The sequence below is a fragment of the Mus pahari genome, chromosome 14, assembly GCF_900095145.1.
Source record: "Mus pahari chromosome 14, PAHARI_EIJ_v1.1, whole genome shotgun sequence".
Lineage (NCBI taxonomy): Eukaryota > Metazoa > Chordata > Mammalia > Rodentia > Muridae > Mus > Mus pahari.
In genome coordinates, this window is record NC_034603.1 from 48893935 (window position 1) to 48913620 (window position 19686).

General features: G+C 48.9%; 1 protein-coding gene across 2 annotated transcripts in view; it reads right to left on the reverse strand.

Annotated features, from left to right (window-relative positions):
• Window positions 1–19686, reverse strand: part of Asic2 (acid sensing ion channel subunit 2) — a 1084476-nt gene that overhangs the window by 259852 nt on the left and 804938 nt on the right. The window contains exon 1 of one of the 2 annotated variants that reach the window (XM_021211868.2): window positions 14132–15992. The exons of the other annotated variant lie outside the window; for it this stretch is intronic. Within the exon in view, the coding sequence (XP_021067527.1) occupies window positions 14132–14839 (708 nt within the window). The 5' untranslated portion in view covers window positions 14840–15992. Of the gene's footprint in view, window positions 1–14131; window positions 15993–19686 lie in introns of those variants that run through there. 2 annotated transcript variants of the gene reach the window in all.

Here is a 19686-nt window from a genome sequence, read left to right on the forward strand (position 1 = left end):
AAGGCCTTGGATATCCTTGTTACATAGAATGTGGCCCAAGTGATAGTCTGGCCCCAAGTAGCACAGACATTGCCTGAGAGCTTCTCAGACATGCAAGATGCTATTTACTGAACTCTGTATAGTTGCAGAGTCTGTATTGTCCCTGGGTCACTCTCAGGGACATAGACATTCCTGATCTTCGAGGAACTCTACTCAGGTAACCCAGGCACCTGTGTCAAACCTCTCATCTAAGAATTTAAACCCTGACTAGGTTTCACATGCCCTCTGCCAGGACAAGAGACAACACCCCCCTAAGAGGGGACAGTGACATTGACACTTGCAAAAGGTATACATTTAGACTCCTGCCAGCAAGTCACCACCCACTATATGGAGCCCAGCACCATCCTGGCTCTGGCACGAGCTGGATAAGTTTGGTCAAGTCAAGCCTTAATTTCTTCATCTGTCAAATGGGTTTATGCTACACTCTGCTTATTTTTGTGGTTATGCGAGTCAAAGGAGGGAGGGATTTGCATGTTCTCTGTGAAACAGAAAGCCTGGGAAAGAGGGCTGGGCTACTTGCCATCTAGAGATGACCTTTTCAGAGGCTCTAGGAAAAAACATACCTACACATCAAAGGCTTGAGACCTCTGGCCTCAGGAAGACTGGCAGGTCTAGGAGAAGGTGCCAGCTGGGTAGGATGCCTCATTCCACAGAAAGCTCCTGACTAAGTCAGCCATGCCCACTGAGCAGCCCCCACTTGTGAATCTGCAGTGATTGAATTCTTAGGGTTGCATTTTTCCCATTTGAAAGGAGAAGCTTCCTGGAGACTTAAGGCTCCATCCCATTAGCATTCCAGGAGGTCAGTGTTTCCAGGCTGCTCGGGCCACGTTGTTCCTGCACACTGTGTGGGTGAGGGAGGCAGTCCCACTTCAGAAGGAGCCAGATGTACCCACAGCACAAAGAACAAGGGCTGGAGCTGGGGAAGCTGAATTTTCTATGTTGGAAGGAAGGAGGCAGATGCTTCTCCCATGCTGGCTTTGCTTTGCCAGCCCTGTGCTGAATGGAATCCTTCCCCATCCCTGGGTGGCCTCCCCTTCTTGCCTTCCAGGTCTCCACACAGTATCCCTTCCCCAGGTACCAATCCCGCCCTGCTCCTTGTCTTTAAACGCCTCTCGCTGACCCACCCATATATCCCTGGCTCTTAAGTCTTTTCCCAGTATTTGGAGCTATCGATTTGCTTGTGATGTTAATGGCACAACCGTCTTTCACCCTACAATCTTTCCTTAAAATCTTCCATCCTATGTATGATAAAAATACATCACTGGGCCTGGTGGCATAGATCCATAGTCCCAGCTGCTCAGGAGGCTGAGACAGGAGAATCACAAGGTCTTGATCTACCTGGGCCTTGATCTACCTGGCTAACTTAGTGACTCCTGTTTTTGGATAAAATATTTGAAACGAAAATGTCTGGAGATACAGCTCAGTAGTAGAGCACTTGCCTAGTATGTATGAGGCCCGGTTTCAATTCCCAGCACGATAAAGAAGTAAATAAGTAAAAGCTGGGCCCTTCCTCAATAAATTCTGATTCAATAGCTGTGATCAGTGGCTATAGCTTTGTTTTTCTTTTGTTTGATTGTTTTGGTGACAGGGTGTCACTTCATAGAACAAGCTGGTCTTGAATTTGGGGAGATCCTCCTGCCTCAGCCCTCCAAAGATGAAATTGCAGGTGTAAGCCTCGACCCTCAGCTGGCCAAGGATTTTTACTGAAGCCCTCTGGTGTTTCTTCATGGATACTGGGAAGCCTGGCATCCGAAGCTCTCTGTGAGGGATGGTTAAACTCCTGCCCTTGTGCTGCCAAGCCATGCCAGACTTAGGCAGGTTCCCAGGAACTCCGTAGACTGAATAAATGAATAAGTCCACAGGTGTTGTGGAGTGATGACTCTCCTGCCCTAACAGCAGAATGGGTAGATGACAGACTTGCCTATAGGGCAGCTGTGGTGTTTGCTCTCAGAGGGATGACAGTTGACAGGGCTGGGAAACACTGACTGCAACCAAGACCAGGAAAGGAAAGGATTCCAGGATGCGCCAAGACCCTTTTGCTTTGTAGCTGCCTAATGGGGATGTCTGGCCTGATATAATCACCTGAAGAGGTGCAGTGTTTGTAAAACAGTATTGTTCTTTTGTTTCAAGTGTGTATTTGTTGTAAGTGATACATGCAAGGTTAAAAAGTTTCAAGTATAGAGAGGGGTGCAGGCAGATAGGCAAGCTCTCCCCCAAAGCACAAACCCCAGCCCCAGAGATATGTGAGCTCATCGCCAACCCCAGCACTGAGAACGGACATATGGGAGAGGCAGGGCTCCCAGGGAAGGCAGCAGCGTGAGCAAGGGCATGGATGTTGGGAAATTTCTTGGAAACAGAGAGTGTCTCATAAGTGACTTGGCACAGTAGCTCAAGGCCATGAACTCTTGACTCCTCAGGGGTAGAAAAAGGGATGGCAGTCAAGGTCACAGGGCCCATGAGGACTGTCCCATCTCATCTGCTAGTTAGGAGCCTTGGAATGTGACAGAGAGCCAGGAATGAAGTAGGTGGGAATCTATATAAATTCACCATTCAAATTGCTGTCTATTGGCTGAAAGTGGCAGTGTGCACCTAACTCTCATCACCTCATAGGCAGAAAGGCAGGAGAATCGGGTGTTGAAGGTCAGTTTGAATTATCCGAGATTCTTTCAAAAACAAAACAAACCAGATCCACAAAGCAAAACAAAATCAATAATGCTGTCTGCTAAGTCCTCAGCAGGATGGACCCCCATTACTCCTGGCCTTGATTTCTTCTTCCATAAAATGGGTGCAACAGGATTTAATTCTTAAAATGCTGTTCTGAGGGCTGGAGAGATAGCTCAGTGGTTAAGAGAACCGACTGCTCTTCCAGAGGTCCTGAGTTCAATTCCCAGCAACCACATGGTGGCTCACAACCATCTGTAATGGGATCCAATGCCCTCTTCTGGAGTGTCTGAAGACAGCAACAGTGTACTCACATATATAAAATAAATAAATCTCTAAAAAAATGTTCTGAGGGGTTAAAGAGTGTTACTGTCTGAGTCTGACACATCTCCCGTAGGCTAATGCTTTGAGCACATCTTCCCCAGATGGTGGTGCTGTTATCAATGGGGAGTATCAATTGCCATTCCCATGGGTCTTTGAAGGATGAATCTAGCCCCTGCTACACACAGTTCTTGCTGCTTTCTGTTTTGCTACGATGTATATACAGCCTTGGTCACCTGCTTTAGCTGCCAGGAAGTCAGCTATGCCTTTCTCCCCAATGTTGGACAGCAACTCTCTGAAACCATGAACTAAAATAAGTCTCCCCTTTCTGAATTTGCTTTTTTCAAGAATTGTGGTGACAGTGGCAGAAAATAGAGAGAAGCCTGGTGCATACTAGGTTTTTTTTTTTTCCCCTCACTGTCCCACCTCCTAACATCAATTCATTTCATCTAAGTTGTGGAGTCCATCGTCAGCATCTCTTAGCAATGTCACTTTTGCCAAGCTGATCCCCTCACCCCCGGCACTCAGGGATGCCTGACCATTTCCACCTCCTTCCTGTTTTCCTCTGTGCCACAGCCCTCCCGACTTGAGTTTGTTGGCTGTGGTAAACAGGACATAGCTCTTGTTATTCTGAAGTCATGGTAAAGATTAAAGGCTGGAATGCTATCCTCTGCCAGATCTTTAAAATGAAACTCTTTGGATGTGAAAAATGTAGTTCGGTTTCCATGCCTGGCTAAGAGATGGGATGCTCATAGAATATGCAACAACAACCACCCCAAAAAAGGCTCCCACTCCGTGTACCGTCAAAAATGTAATGTAATTATTGCGATGCTAAATATCCCCAGCTGTTCTGAGATATTTGAATCTTAAATCAAGCCTGCCTGCCTGCATTCCGAGCTTGCAGCTGGGTGTGTATCAAACAACCAGAGCTGGGAAACTTCAGGCAGAAACTTCAGGCTCACATCTCCATCTTGCTTGCTAAAGAGCCGGGCTTTGCCCCAGCATTGTAATGAGGATTCCCCCCTCCCAAGTCTGAACTATTGGCAGTCTCACCAAAGAGAACCATGTGCCTTAACGGGGCCATGCAATCTGGCAGGTCATAAGCATCTATCCAGATACTCTTTCAAATCCATGTGCAGGGAGCATAAAAAGATAGCGTAAAATAAATGGTAATAAAGTGAATAAACACACGTCTCACTCCAGAGCCTTTGAGGTGTTTCTATAAATCAAATTCTTTCCATAATTTGCTCGGTGAGCCTGGGCTGAGAAATAGAATCAAACCTCATCTACTTTCCCGGGCAGTAGGCTCAGATTTATGGATGTGAGTTCAGAGTGGACTCCCGTGCCATTTCAAAGTGGGAAAATAATTTTTGTTGGGAGGGGTTCCAAGAGAAGATTAAACCCTCCACTTTCAGAGATCAGAGTATCAACAACTTTCAGATCAGATATGCCATCAGAATCGGGAGGGGGTGGCCAGAATACAGATGTGGGAAAGGCTGGAATGGCTCAGACCCAGAGAGTTCACGGAGGGAGAATCTGGTGCCTTGGAGATAGAGGGTTGGCAGGCTGAGCACAAATGTGCTGAGATTGTATCTCTTGGATTCCTATTTAATATTTAGATTTCTTTATTTTAAATTGTGTGCATGTGTGTGTGTGTGTGTGTGTTTCTATGTAAGTATGTGCACATGAGTGTAAACCCCAGAAGAGTGCCTCAAGAGGAAATTAGAACTTCTGGGGCTGGAATTGCAAGAGGTTCTTGGCTTACTGATGTAGGTGCTAGAAACCAAACATGGGTCTTCTGCAAGAACAGTATGAGCTCTTAACAGCTGAGCCATTCCAATTTTTCCGCTTTGACCACCACCTGATTGTGAGTGTATGTGAGTGAGTGTGTATGTGTATTTTTTTTTTAAAGGAAAACCCTGCCTGCCCCTACATTACCCAGCCCACTTCACTACCATGAATGATGAACTGTTCTAGAACACACCTCAAACGTCTGAAGCCAGTGTGGCTTGGGTTAAGTTTCTTATTTTTCTATAACAAACATGTCACTTCAAACATTTATTATCTTTCAGCACAACGGTCAATGTCTGCCGAGAGTCGTACTGGCTCCCATCAAGGTGTTCACAAGCCTGTGCTTCACCTTGAGATCTCAGAGTGATTTTTTTTTCCTTGCCTTTTCCAGCATTTAGGGGCTGTTGTCATGGCCACTTCGGGCACACATGAAAACCAGAGGTCCCATAAGCTCTTTCTTAATTATTTCTCCAGTTTGTCTTTTGAGACAGTCTCACTGAGCCCACAGCTCAGTGATTGGCTAGCCTGCATGGCCAGCGAACCCCAGGGGGTCTTTCCCAGTGCTAACACTACAGGGGCTCCTCTTACTGCATGGGGCTTTCATGTGAGTGTTGGGAATGAGGCAAACTCAGTTATTCATGCTTTCCTGATAAGCATATTACCAACTGTGCCCTCTCCGCACCCCTCCCTCTCTGAATTTTAATTTTGAGCAGGACACTAAAGGCACCAGCTTGCCCAGACAAGTGTGATATCAAAATTACATAATGCTTCCTGGCTAGGCTTGTGACACAGTAGGAGGCTAGTGTCTGGAGCCTTGGAGGACCTTCTTGGAAGTGAAATTATTGTCCACTGAAGACACTAGCACCTACAACATCTGTGGTGATTTTATAGACACAAGCTTACTTTCTCTATTGACACTCAACTTACACCCACTGCGACTGACTCTCAATAAACAAATTGTAAGACATCAATATACTCTATTTAAGTCTCACCACAACCATGCAAGGAGGGTATGGTGTGGACTTTACAAACAAGGTAAGTAGTTCATAACCAGCTACTCGCTTGACACTTGGCAGAGCTGGGATTTGAACTTGAATCTGTCTGATTCTTTCCTTCTAATCTACTTTACTCCAATGCCTTTTCCTAGTCTCTGAAGCATAAATTCCCAAACTTTCATGGATGTGTGATTCAATTACTCCCATGATGCTTTGGAAAAGAGATGTGTGTTTGTTACAAACTCTTTTGTTTTCTAGATTTTTTTTTTTTTAAAGGAAGACCCTGCCTGCCCCTCCATTACCCAGCCTGCTTCACTACTGCGAATGATGAGCTGTTCTAGAACACATCTCATACGTCTGAAGCCAGTTTGGCTGGGTTAAGGTTCTTAATTTTTTATAATAAACATGTCACTTCAAACAGCACAGGTTTAGTATCTTTCAGCTTGACGGTCAAAGTCTGCCGAGAGTCGTACTGGCTCCCATCAAGGTGTTCACAAGGCTGCGCTTCACCTTGAGATCTCAGAGTGATTTTTTTTTCCTTGCCTTTTCCAGCTTTTAGGGGCTGCTGTCATGGCCACTTCCGGTCTCCACAGCCATTGCTTCACATCTCTTGAACTCTCTCTGCTCCAGGGGCGACATCTCACATGTTGAATGCCCAGTTCTTCTCTCTTCTGCTCTTCCTCCTTCCTTCCCCCTCTCCTCCCCATCTCCGTTCCTCTGAGCCTCACACACCAGTCTATCAACAAGCTTTTGTCTCTAGCCATCCTTTTCTCCATTTTATTTAGAGAAACTCTCACTAATTTGCCTGGGCTGGACTTGAACTTACTCTTTAGCCCAGGCAGACCTCAAACTTATGATCTTCCTGCCTCATCTTCCTGAATATCTGTAACCACAGGCTTGCACTGTCAAGACAGCCTTCGTTTTCTCACTCACAAGGGTCTATGGACTTGCCTGGATAACCTAGGATGAGCTCATGTCAAATTCTTAACCCCATCACATCTGGAAAGGTAACACAGTCATGGGCACTAGAGAGGAGGAGGGCACAGGCAACTTCATGGGGCCATTGCTCAAGACATTTGATACTTAAATTTTATTGGGCCTGCATCCTGAAGAGTAGGGAAGAAGGGAGCCTAGCAAGGAGTATCCGCCAAGCTCCACAGGGAACTCAGGCAATGGAAGCAGCATTGCTTGGGACAACCTCTGCTACATCAACGCCAGTATGTTTGCACTTGAGCTTCGCTGGTGTTCTGGCTGGGTCCACCCTTCTCTATGGACCCTAATTTCTTGTAATAGAGGCTTTGGCTGCATGTCCTAGTGAGCTCACCATCCCTCCTCAGACTTTTCATCTTTTCTTCACCCTAGGATGCTGGTCTCCATAGACTTTTACAGAACCCAGGAACTGGCCTGACTGAGAACTGTGTCAATGGTGACCCTTGATTTTCTGGGGTTTCAAGAATTTCACAACCTTGCATCTCAAAGATCAGATCATGAACCAACACTGTCTGCATCACCAAGAGCTTGTGAGAAATACATGACAGGCCTTGTCCCTACCTATTGAATCAGCATGTATGAAGGATCTAGGAATCTTGCCATATTATAGTTAGTTCAACCTATAATGTTCACTGGGGACACCGGATGCAATTTTACTTATTCTTCTGTTCTGTGTATGATCTAAGCAGGTCATTTCCTTCTTTGGTGTCCATAAAAGAGCAACAGGTACCCTCCATCACTACAGGAATGAACTGATATGGGATGTGGGTTATAATTTCCTCTCTGGACTGGGATGATGAAAGATGCAGGCTTGTTTGACCAAAAGGAAATGACTATGAAGTAATGCAAAGAATGTTGACCCCAAGATCAGTATTTCTTTTCTACGATCTTGGGTGACCTACCTTTACCTCAGTTTCCTTATCTGTAACAGGGAGAAAGGGAACACTTTCTTGTCTGGTCCATTGCCAGACTGAAATAAAAACAACGGATGCAAAAGGTCCAGGTAGAGAGTAGGAACTCAGTAAATGTGTGTGGGAATCCGAGGAAACAATTTAATAAGCAGATTAACCGTGTAAACAATGGTGTCAGGGAGACTTTTGACATGCTCAGGGAAGCAAACAGCCTGGCCGTCCATAGGCAGTTTGTTTTACCAACAGTTCAATGTTCTAATTATGAATGAATCATCTATTTGTTAGAATCAGCCTGAGTGGAATCTCAGATTGGCAACAGCCAGGTTTTCAAGTTATCGGTGTCCTCAGAAAGAATGGAAAGGGCTCATAGCTCGCTCTTTATTGACCCTGGAAACTGTAACAATTTCATTCATGTAGATTAGATACAATGAAGACTTGCTACTCCTGAGCACTGCCCCTACCATAAGGTTGCTGTGGTGTGTGGCTGCTGGATGAGAAGCTCATGCTGGAATCTCACTCTTTAGAACCATCTCTCCCTTAGGGGTGTGGGTCATGGAATCTCGCAGAAGTCCCGTGGTCCACACCAACCAACCATCAGCAGACATTTCTCATGAAGGCTTGAGGAACTTGAGTGATCCCCTTCCAGGAAGGTTTAGCCTCATTAACACCCAAGAGCTGGCGGCTTTAGAACTGGGCCAAGCTCTGGTTAGAATCACATTGAGCTGCCTCCTGGTTGTGCGACCTGATCTGAGAAATGGGTTCCACGGTGCTCATGAGATTCTGATAAAGGTGAATACGGCTCAGGGGACACAGATATGCCTCACACAGATCCCAGACCTACTCTTGATATAGTCAGGACCTCTTTTCACAGCCAACAATGTGGCTAAAGCACTTTGACCTTTGAGAACCTCTTTGCCAGGAAGAGATTAGATTTATGGTCATCTCGGTAGGTCAGTGACTGGCACACATTAAGTATTTATTGAGCTCTGGTTGAATGGATCTGACTATATACCCAAGCAAATCAGCAGGGTCAGAGATCTACACGTACCCAGCAAATGGCCTGGTTATTGCTCCAGCAATTCCTTCTCAATTGGGAAGGCATCTGATTGATGCCTTCATGGCCAGCCACAGTGGCTCCCAAATAGCCACTATCAGAATTAGCCTGATGTGGGTCAATTTGGATATCTGCAGACCTGGGTAGAGTTTACATTTGATTCCCTAAACTAATTTCCCTGAAGTCAAATAACCGGTAGAGGTCTTTTCATGTTCCTTGTATAAATGTCTATTTAATCACCGTCCTGTCTCCAGCACTTCAATAACGTGTACGTTTCCCCCGTAATCACTGCTTCAGTTCTGCAAAGAAAAGAAAAGGATGGCTGAGATGCTCTAGCCATCTGCAGGACTCAAGCCCGCTTTCCCCCTGACTGCTCACTTGAACAGAGGACTCTGCTGCTAAGTCTCAATGGCCATTTGGCTCATATCCTATTATTGCAGAAGACAGTCCTGCGGCCAAAGGCACACAGCTGGCCAGGGCCAAGTTGAGGCTGGACCAGACTTCCTAGAGGATGCGCCCTGTCTCCTCCCCATCACTTCTCCCTTCCTCTGCTGCTGCAGAAAGAGCATTTGCTCCCACAGTCATGGCAACTCGGGTTGGAACTTGGCCTTGCTACGCGCTGGCTCTTGACTTGAAACACATTGCAACCCATCTCGGAATGACATCTCCTCCATTTACAACACATGGATTATCACAAACTGTCCAGGGTTACTATGAAGATGACATGAAACAAGCCAGCCAGGGTCTGGCCTGTCACAGACGCCCGATGCTATCTGCCTTTGCCCTTCACTGTAAATGCTCATGCAAGTAATAAAAATGGAAACGGCTCCCATTTATCGAATGCTTGCTTGATGCCAGAAACTGGTCTAAGCACTTTACATGTAGTAGCTCATTTATTCCTCTCTCTATAAAAGGCAGAAGTATTTCTTTCTTGACGCCTTAAAGCTATCCATCTTCACAGCCACTAGGCTGCCTGGCCTAGCATCCTTTCAACAGAATTTGCTGATTTTAAACAACATGTTACTGAAATCATTTCTTGTTTTTGACTGTTGCCTCTTAGCAGCCAGTTGTCTTGATATGGTAAAATGTGATTGAAAAAACAAAAACAAAACCACAAAACCCTAAATGTTGTTTCCTTGGCTTTTAGCATGGATGAATGGTCCAAATCTGAACTAAAGGTTAACTCGGACAGAGAAGAGGATGGAGTGGGAATACCCCAATGGGCTTAGAAATGAGGGTGAAAGCTAGATGCTGGGGCCCAGGTATGATAGCAGAACAACCAGAAGGGAAACACATCAGATTTTTTGCTGCAAATTTCAAAGCTTTAGTTGAGCCCCCAGGTTTCCATCACACCATTGCCTTGGGACCTTTCAGCACCACTTCTGTTGCCGCTATTTAAAACTTGTCCCAGACTGGAAGGCACTGGTTCAATCTCACTGTGTGTGTGTATGTGTGTGTGTTCTCTATTGGGCTTTCTTATCTGTGTATGCTGTTCCTTTGAGCCTTTCTTTGTCCCTTCCTCTTGCCTGGAACTCCTATGTAGTCTTTAAGATTCATCTCAGATGTCACTTCCTCCAGGAAGCCATCAGAGGTCCCAACTCTGCTCTGGAGCCCTCGCTGTATGCCCTTGGCTCTGGTTCACACAACTCTTGCAAGTTGCTGAAGGGTGTTTATCAAGCCTTATTTTATTTTATACCGCTAACATCTAATAAGTACCTCGGCACAGAGTCGACATGGTTGGTTCAAGGACTAAAATAAGAACGAGCATGCCCTTCTTCCCAGGTAAGTAGCCATGGAAAGATAGGATAATTATGGTGATAATACTTAGAACCTCTTACCACCATGTGCCATGTACACGGTGCCTAGCTATTTTTTTTTTAATACTTTAGCAATGGCTCCTGAATACTAAGCATCTACTGCTATCCAAGATATCTCCTTGTGCCTCTCAGAGAGAGACCTTATTACTGGAGGCCCAGAAGCCAAGTGTCTGCCCAGGGAATACTGGTATGAAGGAACAGACCTAAAGCCAAAGACCAGGTCTGGTTGACTCTCCCTCCTGAAGCATGCTGTTTCCCAGAGAGGGCAATGACCCCTTGTCCTTGATGTAGAGCCTACCCCGCATTGGCCTGTCTGTTCTTATTTCCAGTCTTTTGGTTTCTCTTTTAAGGCCCCCTGGGCTCTCAGAGCTCTGCCTCCTCCCCAGACTCCTCCCCAGACTTCTCTCTCCACTGCCAGGAGCTAAGGAGGAGCCAGAGCAGAGCTGAGGTTCACAGCCGATGCTGGGGAAACAACACAGGCTTTCAGAAGAAGCAGGCTCTGCTTGCTTTGACTGCCGGGTGATGAAACCTTCCCCAGCTTCAACAAATCCAGAGCCATCCGGGAACACGTCCAGAGTGTGCCTGGAGAATTAGCCTAACGCACTGCCCTCAGCAATCCGTTTCTCTCCTACCAGTGTTTGTTTTTAGACACGGGACTAACTAGAGACGGATGCTACCTTCCCTGAAAGTCCCCCATAAATGCTCCGCCCTTCACTTGTTGCTCTACCATCTAAAAACGTGAGAATTACAGGTGCCCAGTCAGTGCTTCACATCCTGCTTCTCGTGCCACAGGCTGCCAGCTTCCCCCTGGAAGTGCAGTTTACAGGTATTTGCTAGAGGAAGTCGACCAAGGCCCTAGGAGACACGATCCTGCGGATACCTCGTGAAGATACTCATTTTTCAAGCCTCTCCTGGGCATCCACTATGTGTCAGGTTCTGTGCTGGGAAGACAGCAGCAAACTACACACAGTTCTTTCCCTTGGCTAAGGGAGAAGCAAGCAGTCTTAGGCAGGTACAGTGAGATACACAGGGGAATAGAGAAAAACTGGAACAAACCTGTCTATGGGTTTTGTTTTGTGTGTGTGTGTGTGTGTGTGTGTGTGTGTGTGTGTGTGTGATGCTGGTTGGGGTCATCAGGAAAGACTCCAAGCCAAAATAAATCCTCCTCCTCCTCCTCCTCCTCCTTCTCCTCCTTCTTTTCTCTCTCTCTCTCTCTCTCTCTCTCTCTCTCTCTCTCTCTCTCTCTCTCTCACACACACACACACAGAGAGAGAGAGAGAGAGAGAGAGAGAGAGAGAGAGAGAGAGAGAGAGAGAGAGAGAGAGAGAGAACTCAGAATCTGAACAGCAGCCATATGACCCAAGAATTCCTACCCTTGGCTACCACATCACAGGGCCACTCCATCAAGGATGGCAAAGGCTCCTCCAGAGAGCAGGCAGTTAAGAGTTTCTGATGGGGTCTTCTCAGTGTTGAGAAACTTCCCTGAAAGTGTTTCTTGAAGTCTTCAGGTAGAAAAACAGCAGCCCAAAGCATGCCTTGTTATAGGGCCTAAAACTCTCCGGACAGGAACAGAATGATAAGGCACCAGAGGTCACTTTGAGGTCCCGGGGCACAAGGGGTAGTACTTTTACCCCCTAGTTCTCAGCTCCTTATACCCCATCCCACACAACGCATGCCCATGCCTGTCTGGGTGGTGTGCCCTCAGCATGTAGACTCAGGTTAGACTCTATCTATGTAGACTGAGATGGCTCCTATCGCATTCTTCCAGCTTCTGAGAGGCACCAGACTGGTGGGGGAGGAGGCAAGAGCCTTACTCAGGCAGGTTTTTCTGATGGCAGCTAGGCCCAGGAAGGTTCCCCGTGGCTTCTGTGTAATGAACTCGGTGGTATACTAGGTTAGACTTTGAACTTGCTGATGTCAAGCATGAGAGTGTTCTTTACAGTTCCCTACTCATTTAAAAATATAGGCATGAAAGTCATCGCTAATTCAGCTCTGCTGTGATATCAGAAGGCAATCCTAGCTGTCAGAAGGCAATTCAACCTGCTTGGTAAACCAATCGTCCAATGCAGAGTTGCATCGAAGAGGTTGTGTGTTGTGCAACTTAGATCTCGCACTTAAATGTAACCTTGAACTTCAGTCTAACTCTAGAGCTTGCTCACCAGTGTTCAGTCAAAAATCCAACCGACCATAAGGGTTGCTTGCCTGTATTCTTTGGCTTTTATGCACTATGCTTGAGGTTCCAGAGGGAGCCTTGTCTAAGTGTATGTTAGCAGCATTCCCTGCTTACAGAGGCAGGGAGTCTCAGATGAGATGGTCAGAAGGCCAGCTGAAACCCTTCCCATTTCCCAACATGGTATGTGTTAGAGAGGGGTAAGTCAGAACAGGACTCTATACTCAGTCCAACAGCAAAAGTCAACAGAGTTAAGACTGAAGCTAAGGGTGGAATCTCAGGCAAGAGATAACCAGAACAGCCAATCAGAGACCTAGAATGACCAGCATCAAGCCAACACCTGTTGCGACTGTGGCAACTCTGCCATCCCAGGAAAAGCTTTGTCAGAGACAAAAATCCCAAAGAGAGATCGTTCTGAGAGTACGCCTCACGGATGCACACCAACATTCTTTGCACTGGTAGAAAAGCCAGAGCCCACCTAAGGGGCGTTTACACAGGAAAGGTTGGACAGGCTTGTATCCTGCCGGGTCCTGGCACCAGAGATCTTCGGAGACAGACTGCACAAGGCAGATACCTTCTGCCTGACATCTGCGTTCTCCAGACCCACAGTGTGGGGGAACCAGTACAGCAAATGGCTCACAAATCCCCAGCCGGGCTTCTTTTGGCCCTGGCTGTTTGCATTTCTGAGCCGGCTGGCTGCAACTTTCCCACCTAAGGATACTCCTTCATCCAGAAAGGTGGTGGGTGTGCTCATGGAGCGGTTTGGTTTTCTGGTTTTTTGTTTTCCAATCAGCAGAAAGGTGCCACTGCCTTAAAAAGGGACCCGCAACTTGATGCCCTTGGGAGTTTTCTCCTAGACTTCGTGTGGAACTCTGAAATCATAAGCTGTTTGGGATCTTAAACAGAGTTCCTAAAACACCTTGTTAGCCCATTTTTTGAAGGGTTTTGTATTGGTTCTCCCCAAAGAGAACAAGCCCCCAATTTATGACAACTCTAAAGCCCAGACAGAGAGCAGTATCTTTGAGTCCCATGAACCTCGGGTGGGTGGGTGGGTGGGTGGGGGAACCACTATTTAGAGAAGGGACCACAGAGAGTAGAGGGAGGAGTTTGAGAGCTGACACCGGAAGGAACTGTACAAGGAGACTCTAACAGCATTAAGGTGACTTCCTAGACAGAGCCAAGTCCGAGTTTCCCACCACCTGAAGACTCAGGGGGACTCGAGAGTGGGTTCTTCCTGAGCACTGAGGAGAGGTGACACCCAGTCAGGAAGTGGTGACACTCACAGGGGCCTGGTGTCCAGTCCCTAGGGCCCACCTAAGAGCCTCAGGACTCCTGGGAAGCGCGGGGTCAGAAAGGGCGGGTTCGCGCGGAGGGCAACTCACTGAGGAGAAGTTGTGCGGGCCACAAAGCTCGCCCCGGTACTTGCAGGAGAGCAGCATGTCCTCCAGCTGGTGGCCCAGACGGTCCATGAAGGCAGCGCTGATGCCCTCGAAGTGGCGCGGCGGCAGGAAGAGGCGGAAGTCAGCCAGCTTGCGGAACCACTGGCGGCGCGGCTCGTCGCCCCGCAGCAGCTCGCTGACCAGCGGGCGCGCGGTGCGGTTGGGCAGCAGCAGTCCTAGCCAGTGGCCCGCGTAGTAGAGGTCCCCCTTGGAGAGGCGCGGGAAGCGCAGGGGGTTGTTGTTGCACACGGTGACAGCGGGGAACGGCAGCTGACGGCTCCACTCGCGGTGCACTCGCGTGTGTGACGGGAAGCTGAGCCAGTAGAGCAGGCGGTTCGAGGACCAAGACAACAGCAAGCCGAGGGACGTGCAGAAGGCCAGCACCCACAGCGCCCGCCGCTGGAAAGAGCCTCCCGCCGCCGTGCGCCCCGCGCACATGTGCCGCAGCCCGTGCAATTTAGTGCGACTCAGGGACGGCCGCCCCCTGCGGGCGACCCCTGGCCCCTGCAGCGCCCGATCGCCGCTCCGGTCGCCCCCGGGCTGCCTAGCTGCTGCCACCGCCGCGGGCGCCGGCTGCTCGCGGGCCATACGGAAGCGTCCCGGGCCGCTGAGCGCGGTCGCCGGCAGCCGGGCTCCGCCGCTCCGGCTCATTCATTCAGCCCGAGGCTGGCGACAGCGGTGGCGGCCCCGGCCGGGCGGAGCCGCCATGGGAGTCCGCAGCAGCAGTGGGAGCAGCAGCAGCCGCGCGCAGCCTGTGCCGGGGAAGCCTGCTCCCGACAGGAGCTCCGGTGGCGCGGCATGCCCGCCCGGCGTCGCCGCCGCCGCCTCCGCGGGCGCTCGCCCGGGACTGAGTGCCGCCTCGGCCCGCCGCCCCTAGCTCTGGCCTCTCCTGAGTGCCCCCCAACCCCAGGCTTTGCTGGCCCCGAGTCTTCCAGAAGGACGAGAGTCACTGGGCACTACCTCCGGAGGGGCCCCATTGGGAGCCGCCTCTCCAATCCCTGGGCTCTGTGCCCGCCGACCTATCCTGGTCCTGGACCTCGGGGGACCCTGAACTGAGTCCCCCCTGCACGGACTAACCCCAGTTTTTACGCTGATCCTGTGAGAGAGACCACTGGGCCACCATGCCTGGTTTGGCCAGTCCCGGGGACCCCACTAGTCTGGCCCTTAGCCCAGTGGTGCTGGGACATGCGAGGGAAGGCGCCAAGGAACGAGCGCCCCCAGAGGCACTCCGCGGCTCCAGGCTCGGCGGGTGGGGTGGGTGTGTACTGGGGTGAGTGGTCGCCGAGTGGCGACTTCCTCCTTTCCTTTCCTCCAGGACCCTTCTTTCTCACGGCTGCCGGAGCTGCTTTCTGCTGAGACGCTCCCAGGCTTCCCCAAGTCCAGTTCCTGAGTCCCGTGGGGTGTCTACTGTCGTCTGGGGCCAGGGGCTTCTCAAGGCGTCCTGCGGAAAGCCACTCGCTGCTGGGCCCATCCAAGGTTGCTGGTCCCGGGAAACTATCGCTTTTCCTCTCGGCACGGATCCTCTTTAGAAAAACCCGGCTCTGCTGTTCCTTGCCTCATATCCTCTCTGGGAGACGGGAGCTGGGAACTGCGGAGCCCAAGCAACACCTTCTGGGGCTGATCCCGACTCGCCGCTCATCAAAGCTCGCAGCTCCGTGGGCCCGTCTCCTCTCAAGATTCCAAGTCCACGATGGCGGTGGCAGTGGCGGCGGCTGCTCTCCTCTCTCCGTAGCCCGGCCCTTCTCGGGCCCCGGGCGAAGTTGGGCAGCAGCCGCGCGAGGCTGGCGCGGCTGGGCTCTGAGCACCTGCTACTGCGCTCGCTGGCCCCGCGGCTCCAGGCGGGCGGGGCGGCGGCGGCCGAGGCGAGCGCTGTGCGCTCCTGGAGACGCGGTGCTGACGCTCCCGGCTCCTCCTTGCTGCATTTTAATTCCTGGCCACTGTGGCCGCTGCACACCGAGCGGGAAGCCTCTTGTTGAAGTTGCAGGGGATGTTGGGGCGGGGGAGGGATTGGGGGGGAGGGAGCAGCACAGATGTGGTCGGTTGTACCGGCTTGTGGAAGAGATGGAGAGTAGTAAGAATGCTGTGTTTATGTGCAAGCCGTGTGTGCAAAGAAATGTGAAGGGATGCCTGGGTGTGTGAAACGGGCTGGAGAGAGAAGGGACTGTGCAGCGTGGGCACTTGAGCAAGTGTGAGTGCGGTGTCGTGCAGGGGTGTGTGTAGGATGTGAACTGTTTATATGTGAACCGGGCGTTTGTGCCAAGTCTTCAATTCGTGAAGCCGCCTGTGGGTGATGTGCTGCGGCTGCTGGAATGTGTCATAAGTAGAAGAGTGCCTGTGATGGGCTGTATGTTCTGTGTGCACATCCTTGGCTGTGGGTATGAATGAGTATAGTTTCCGATTTGCATGTATATGAATTTCTTTTAGGAAGGGCTATGTGCCCAGTTACTGGGAGAACTTACAGGACTTCTGTCAGGATGGACACAAGGGGACAGCTCCTCTCTTCTGCCTCTAGAAAAGTCTCAGGTGCCCCAACCCCTTTCTCTGGCAGGGTTAAGTCAGGCAAAAGTAGCTCTCCCTGGATGTGAAGGGAAGGGAGAGTAGAAAAGGGGATGTCGTCCTAAGACAAGAGACTCCATCACTCCCTCCACAAAGCACCCAAGGCTTTCAATAACTCCTAGACATTTTAAACCTTTGATGCTGCCTTTTAAATATTCTGCTTAAACTTTCAGTGGGGGGGCGGGGACTGAATGTGGTTTCTAGATACAACTGGCTCCATTTTTCTAAGTGATGTGAGGGAGGCTAAGGCTTGCCCAAAAGGGCACAGTTGGGCAGCGGTTAGCTGGATTCAAGACTCAGATCCAAAAGCCCTGACAGTCTTTATTGTCTCACAGGGTCTTGTGGTTTTCAGCCTCTGGATCAGGGCTGGGGTCCTGCTCCCATGGCTGCCTTAGCATTCGGGGTACACAGAAGGACTCTACACATACTTTCTAAATGTCTCTGAGACAGGCAGCCCTCCAAGTTCCCTACCTTTGGGATAAAAGGATGTCCAGACATTTCTGAGAGTAGATGTAATGGATGAAGGACCCAGAGCATGAGGAGACAGACACCCCAGTTAGTAGAGTATCAGAATTCTGGGTCAGGAGACTGGAGGACAAAAGACTTGGGAGCAGAGGTGAATTCACAGCTTTTGTGGGATTTAGGCAGATTGTGAAATGACCAGGAGGTTTCTACCAAGGATGCAGAGGACTAGCATGGATACTCTATTCCCCCTGGCCTGGGGGCTTTCCTTCCATGAAGCAACTCCTTGTACCTAAACACTGGAGAAGATGGTCTCTGAGCCCCTCATCTCCCACCCACACACCACACATATGCACTCAGCATACATGTCCATGTACCCAAGCACACACTATGTATACACATGCCCTACCCAATTCACACAACTGCACAAATACATTTGACATGATATAAAACTTGACACATTTGTACATACAAACATGCATGCTGCAATCTTGCATATGCATACAATACATACTATACATTGTGTGTATGTATACACAGTATGTAAATATACACAACCATACAACCGTATATTACCCACAATGCATTCATTCACAATCATGTATATATACACACAATGCACACATATTATGTATATGGATATCCATGCTCACACTCTAGTACGCAGCTATACATGCCTGAAGACCTCCACATCTTCCTCCTCCTCTTCTTCCTCTTCCTCCTCCTTTTCCTCCCCCTTCTTCCTCTCCTCCTCCTTCTGTTTTTCAAGACAGTGTTTCTCTGTGCAGCTTTGGCTGTCCTGAAACTTTCACTGTAGACCAGGCTGGCCTTAAACTCAGAGGTCTACTTGCCTCTGCCTCCAGAGTGCTGGGATGAAAGGTGTGTGCCACCACTACCTTGTTCATATTCCTGGAGAAGAAACTGTTGCTGCTGAGCAATGCTGAGATTCAGCTGTGGATTTGGTTTCCCTGAAAGCACCTGTCAGTTGTTGGCTTTGGCAGGAAGTTCTGAGGGTGACAGTGTACTATACCCTCAACAAAAACCTCCTATACTATTAATCCTGGCTTAGACCGTGGATCCCTGCCTGGGAATTCAGGGACCTCTTCTAGTCAAGGTGGTAGCCTAGAGACCTGGATGCAGCTACTGTTAAAGGAGCCAGAACGAGCATGTGACATCTCCCAGGATCCTTACTCTGGCGTGGCACTGTGCTCTGTTTTGTCAGAAGTCATTCTGGTTGGTTCTACTGTTATGGGCTTTTCTTTCCTGACTGTGTACTTCTTGAGGTGTATACATGCCAGTGTGGGCTGACCAAGTGTCACTGTTACCCTGTCTTTTCCTGTCCATTCTCCATGTGGACAGCAGGTACAAGGGAGTAGATGGATATCTACTTAGGCAAAGAAACAGAGAATGTGACTCCAAGCAAAGACTTCTCTCTCTCTCTCTCTCTCTCTCTCTCTCTCTCTCTCTCTCTCTCTCTTTCTCTCTCTCGGTGACCGCATGCTTCAGCCTGTCCCCTAGGCTGCCTGAGATGCCACGCCTTCTTCAGTCAGCCCAGCTACATTTTCCTTCCAAGTCCCATTGCCTCCTATGGGATGATTCCCTCGCTTCTTTCTGATGATTGGTCTTTCTGTCACGACGATCCCAATACAATTATGCCTTGTGCTGATGTCACAGTGATAGTTCTTGTCATAGCACAGTGTCCTTGTGTGTGTGTCCAAGTCTTTCTTGAAGACTCTGAGTCTTTTGAGGACAGAAACTACATCTCATTCATATTTATGTCCCCGCCTCTCATCTCACTGTCCAGACACATTGATGACACACAGTGATACAGGAGAAGCGAGGAAAGGAAATAATATGCCTAAAAATATATTGCATGCCAAGCATAGAATAAGATACATTTTGCTTATTTCTATCTCTAACCCTTTAGGGAAGGAATTTTGCTGAACTAACAGCTTGGAGCAGAATCAAAGTGAGTTCTAGGCCTTCCCATTGTCTAGGTTTTCTCCCCTATGTGTTGCCTCTTTAAATAGCATTATAATAGATATCACTGCCACCGCCACCATTACAATTATTATCTCCATCGTTGTCATTATCATCATCACCATCATTCTTCCTTCCTAAACCATAGGGAAGATTCCAAATGCTTTACACTAAAATAAGTTTGATAAGTGTTCTAAGTGTTTAGTCCATCTAGAAAAATATTCTTTTATTTACTTCAAAGAGACCACAGAAAGCTTAAGTCACTTCCTTGAAGCCATACAGCTATGAAGAAGAAGAAGAAGAGGAAGAAGAAGAAGAAGAAGAAGAAGAAGAAGAAGAAGAAGAAGAAGAAGAAGAAGAAGAAGAAGAAGAAGAACAAGAAGAAGAAGAAGAACAAGAAGAAGAAGAAGAAGAAGAAGAAGAAGAACAAGAAGAAGAAGAAGAAGAAGAAGAAAGAAGAAGAAGAAGAAGAAGAAGAAGAAGAAGAAGAAGAAGAAGAA